Below are 5,481 nucleotides of genomic sequence, written 5' to 3'. Positions count from 1 at the left end.
ACATTTTGATTTATTAGAGATGATTTATTTATTTTTATAAACCCACAAAGAATTTGCTCTTTTTACTACGTGGGACAAACTGTTACAAGCCCATATTAGCTTATTTTATTTTCCAAATACTCATCTTATCTTGCAAGTTTTTATTCGTCTCTACCTTTTAGAGTCTTCTCAATTTTTCTTCTTTTCCTCATCGTTTGCTCAAGAGTAGTTGTTTCATTCATGCTTAATTGAGAATTCCACGATAGCCCTTCCACATATTGGCTCACCTTTGTATCATTATTTGGTGATAACCTTCTTGCAAAGCTCATGAGATTATAAGAACTTGGTGTTATATTCCATAACCAACATTCTCTCATTCTTCAACCAAAAAAATCTCTTTCATGTTGGAAATTTCTTCTGCCATACAAAATCTCTCCTTAAGCTTTTGCAAAAAAAATCGGCCCACAGAAACCCCACTAATGATGCATGAGAAGAAAATAATAAAAAGCCTATTGGTAGGTTTTTCCAAAGTGTGATGTTCAATTATAAATAATCTCAAAATACAATGTCATAATAAGAAAAAAAAAAAATTAAAGCACAATAATATAATCAGAAATAAGAAATTAAAAAGTAAATTGCTATTTCATAAAAACTTGATAAAGCTAGGCACCAGCGGACCTAATTTGTCGCCTCAACTCATCATCAGCATTTCTAAGAAACTGATCCCAACCACTTCCTTCACTTGTATCCAAATAATCATATGGAACCGCAGTCTTCAAACCCGGCCTCACTCCACACTGACTCTCCACAATTCTAAATTCCATTCCCCCTCTCACCGATTCCGATTCCGATTCCGATTCCAATTCCGGCCATGTAAACAACAACGGCAATGTAAACGCACACCACGGGTTAAAATCCAAAAGCTTAACCGCCCCATCCGTTCTCACATACACATCAAACGTGTAACTTTCCGACTCAAATCTCATACTCACATTCTCAATATAAAACTTCTTGATTCCTGTTTCCAACTCATGTTTCTTTTCGATCAGCATCGGGTAAAACCCCGTGACTTCTCGTTGCGAGATTCCGACCAGGGTGTGATTCCGGACGAAGCAACGGAATTCCATTTCCGGGTGGAGAGACGGGTACCATTTCCGAAGGGCGAGGAAGAAACGATCCGGTCTAGGGGCATTACGGTCGTTACACAAATCATAAGCGTGGCAAAGATCGTGGACCAATGAATCGGATGATTTGAGCAAAAGGGCGATTTCGGTAAATGAGGTGCATTTGAGGGTCCCGGTTGAGCTGATCCAAGCAGAGTCTTTAGGGGAGGTCCAGTTGAGTTTAGGGAAGATGGCACCGCCGAGTGTTTTGATTGATTCGTTGATTTGTGATTCCAATTCCGGGAATGAAGGTGGTGGTGGTGGTTGTTCTGATTCGTCATCAGATTCTTGTTCTTGGGATATAATGTAGTCTTGTTGGTCTTCGGAATTGTGGATTCTGTTGGGCAATGCGTCGGAATTGGAAATGGAAAGCGGAAGGAGGAAAGGACCAGAATCATCGAGGAGATAATGAATGAAGGATTCCGGGAGCTCATGGATTATTGTTTTGATGGTTGTGGATTTGAATTTTGGATACCATTCTTGGATTTGACATCTGTTCACTTCTTCTTCCTTCATTTTTCTGATTTCTTGATCAATCTACGAAAAAAATTGAAATACATTAATAAAAAAATGTTTGATATAAATAAGATACATAAAATGTCATTAAATAGCAAACAAGATTGACAACTGATCCATGTAAGACTCCGCTTAAATTATAGCACCATGACTGCTTTAATGAACATTTCTTGAAACACTATAATAAGCATTCAATCACACAAAGATGCCTCTTTTCTTAATGCTAAATCAATATAGATCCCAACAGATTTAACAATAATTCTCCTTTCTTCTCTTTCAATTTCAATGCGATTTTTTTTTTCTTTTCAAAAAGGTTGATTTTTTATGTGATTGCGTTAACGGGTAGATTTTGTTTTTGTTTGATTTGTTGCCAATTATTTCATCTCCAGGGAGTTATTCTGATTTTGATTTCAAGGAGGAAAACACAAATTATTGTGAATTAATTTATCAATCCCAAGATTCTCCCTAACAATTAAATTTCAATTTTCAACAAATTAAGTAACAATTAGCAATAAATTGATCAATCTTCAAGAAACCCTAACTCAAATTAGCATTCGCATTAACAAACCCTAACAATTAACCATAAACACGTAAAAAATAGAAACCCAATTGTTAACAATTTGAAAATACTAAATAATAATGGCTTTGGAAAGGAAACAAAATACCTTCAAATCAGAGGCGGCAGCAGGCGGCGTCGGAGCAGGGGGGCTGTGGAGTGACAGCAGCGGTGAGCGGAGTAAGGCGGCAACAGCAGTGAGGCGGAGCAGGACTTCGAGCTGGTGAGGCGCAAAAGTGGGAGAAGAGAGAGGTGATCGAGTATCGTACCTAGCGTCCGAGTTAACTCCTTCCCGTAACTCAACAATCCCACCTAGAACATCCGTACTAGACAAAAGGCAAAAATAGTCCTTGTGTTTGTATTTTTATGAGTTAGTCCAAATCTTTATAAACATGGATAAATATCTATTTTAAATATCTTTGTAAATTTGATACTTGAAAAAAACTTGAAATATCTATTTTATTCTTTTTCAATTCTTCATAATTGTTTAATATCTATTTTATTCTTTTTCAATTCTTCATAATTGTTTTTCCATTTTAATTATTAAAAAAAGTAAAAGAAAATCCCTTCTTAAACACGCACACATAAAAGTCCACAAATTCTTGATTTCACTTCTGTAACCACCAACAACCTACGCCAAACATCCATATGACGATGGAAACCACAATTGCTTTTCCCTACACCAATGACCACCTTCGTTACCATCTTCCTTGTTGATGACGACCACCACCTCTATCTAATAGATTGATTTTTGCAGCTTCCTTTCCACCAACCACAACCATCTTCCATTTGGTTCTCGTTTATCTTCTTATCCGATCCGTATCCGAAATTGACATTGTATTGGGATCTGCAACGAATTATTTCTTAAGTAGATCTAGATTTCTAGACGTTATGCCTATTTATTTGGTTTGTGTTTTCATGTGAAATTAGGGTTGTAAAACAGAAGGTTAAATTAAGTTCTTGACTGTGGGTTTCATTCACGTTCAATCTGATTAGATTGTTAATTTGATTGATTTATATGTGTAACGCCCATGTTTCTGGGATAAGCATTGGTAGATGATGTAATAATCTAGGTCAACTATTGTAACATATAATAATCTAGGTCAACTATTGTAACATAATTTGAAGTAATAAAGATGAAATGTTTGAGTATTATGTGAATTATATGCTCACATATTTGTTTATAAAGAAATAATAAAAATAAGCGTCAAAATTAAAGTGTGAGATAAACCCTATATCTTTACATAAAGTTGTAGTGGTCGGAACAAGGATTCCGAATATATAAAGAACGCTGAAATTCGAGGTATAACGAATGAGTTATGGTCTGTCGAAGTTTCGCGACAGAACCGACATATGCGCGACATAAATAGTGAAGTTACAATAGAGTGATTTTTAAACTTAGTGATCTAAGCGAAAGTCATAGTGTTCGTTAAACTGAGAGCGTCCATAAAAAGAACGTCCAAATCTGACTTCGTATGAGGAAGTTATGATTATTCTAAGTTTCGGATTAGCAATACACGGCCCGAAACTCGAATATTAGATCGAGCTATTTTTAGCCAACACAACCTAAATGAGAATCGAAGATTTCGTTAATAGTAGCGTAACGGTAAAAAGACAAACGAAAACGGACGTCGGATAGAGAAGTTATTGATTTTTTTAACAGATTTTTCTTGTCCCGGAACGTTAAAAATAAATTCAAAATTAATCAACGGAGTCTAAACGAAAGTTGTAGATTACGATCATACCTACGCGTGGATATAAAGACATCGAAAACGGAGCTTGTATGCGAGAGTTATGAATTTTTAAAACGGGATTCGGATCTACGAGATGTGATGATGTGGCCGCATTTGGGTCGTCGCTTGCTGATCACAGATAAGCCTTTGGATTCGGAAACCTGGTCTCACATACGACCAACTTATTCGAGGTACGCCCAGTGTGACGTGTACGCACCGTGTACCGAAGCTCATATGCCTAGCGAACTACTCTTCCGCGGTTTCGAGGAGGTCCATGTCGCCCCAACAGCTCCGCGACACGTGTTGTATGATCCGAGGCTACACCCCGCGTTCGAAGCCCTGTACGCCCAACGTATGTCCTAGGACCAACCTATAAAAGGGCTGCGAGGGCAGTCGACTTTCTCACCACTTTAATCACTACTTTCTCTAACTACCTCCATAACCCCCCACCCCCCCCCCCCCCAAACAAAGGTAAACCCCCTAGCACCCGAAGGAAGCCCCGAGAAAAAGAGCTTTTTGGATCGGAAACATTGCTCCAGCGAAGCCCGGTTTTTCATGAAAACCCGGTGTTTCGTCGAGGGAAATTGTTTTAAGACAACGAAGTGCTATCCGAGTGCAGAATCACCACCTTAACAGGTGAGTGCATAGTCCCTTTCATATTACACATAGATATGAAGTATTTAATATAAATTACGTGCTATGTGTGCATATTGTCTGAATATTTGTTGTCTATGTTGGGTGAAAGATTTTTATACATGTTTTAAATGATTTAATATGTTATTTTATATCTACAAAATGTATTGGGTAAAACATGGGTAGATGTAATAGTAGTTGTGTGACAAAATTAAATAATGAGAGGCCTCGATATAAATGTTGTTGATGATCCAGTCATCTAGCGGAGTATAGATGATGACCACAGACTTTTCTAGACAGTCCAGTGGAATGCTAACTGGCTCGCAACCTATAGGTGTTTATTTGAACTATGTTGTGAAAACCCGAAAGTTCTATCTTGTACAATCAAGCAATTCAATCAAATTCAGACTTGTTTCAGCTATCTTTTAGCACTGTTTAGAGTCTGTTTGAGTGTTCTAAGCCTAGTATATTCAAGAATCGGGTGTTAGGAAGTATCTGCTTAAGTCCAGTGTACCTTAATCAAGCCTTAAATCCATTAAATAGAGTTTACGGCCAAACCTTCATGTTTAGGCCGTAAACTCATGAGTTGGCCGTGAACTCATGTTAAATACATAAGTTTACATCAATTTTGATCATTCCCTTCATTTCAAGTCAAAGAAACCCCATTTCTCTCTCAAGTATCATAAGATCTTTATCCCGATCTTCCAAAAATGTAAGAATTTCTTCCTTTGATTTGTTGTTACATCTCCTTATCTGGTGATTGTACATGATTTCATCCATGAAATCTCTTCATTTTGATAGATCTTCAAGTGTTCTTCATTTCACCAAGAACACCAAGAACACATACTAGTGTTCTTGGACCTTAAACACCCTATCAAGCTTCTAGATTGTAAGTACTCTT

General features: G+C 37.3%; 1 protein-coding gene across 1 annotated transcript; it reads right to left on the bottom strand.

The window, feature by feature from the left end:
- Positions 1-497: 497 nt before the first annotated feature.
- On the bottom strand, positions 498-2,555 carry EDA35 (temperature sensing protein-like protein). The gene is made up of 2 exons (XM_078976154.1): positions 2,324-2,555; positions 498-1,679 (listed from the first exon to the last, which is right to left on the bottom strand). Exon 2 carries the CDS (start codon positions 1,656-1,658, stop codon positions 642-644), a length of 1,017 nt encoding a protein of 338 aa, XP_078832280.1. The 5' UTR covers positions 1,659-1,679; positions 2,324-2,555; the 3' UTR covers positions 498-641.
- Positions 2,556-5,481: the final 2,926 nt, after the last annotated feature.

Source organism: Lactuca saligna, chromosome 9, assembly GCF_052625555.1.
Source record: "Lactuca saligna cultivar CGN05327 chromosome 9, ASM5262555v1, whole genome shotgun sequence".
NCBI classification, from domain to species: domain Eukaryota; kingdom Viridiplantae; phylum Streptophyta; class Magnoliopsida; order Asterales; family Asteraceae; genus Lactuca; species Lactuca saligna.
This window is presented reverse-complemented; position numbering and strand designations above follow the sequence as displayed.

Coding starts and splice junctions, on each gene's coding strand:
- EDA35 (XM_078976154.1), bottom strand. CDS start 1,658: ATGAAGGAAGAAGAAGTGAACAGATGTCAAATCCAAGAATGGTATCCA.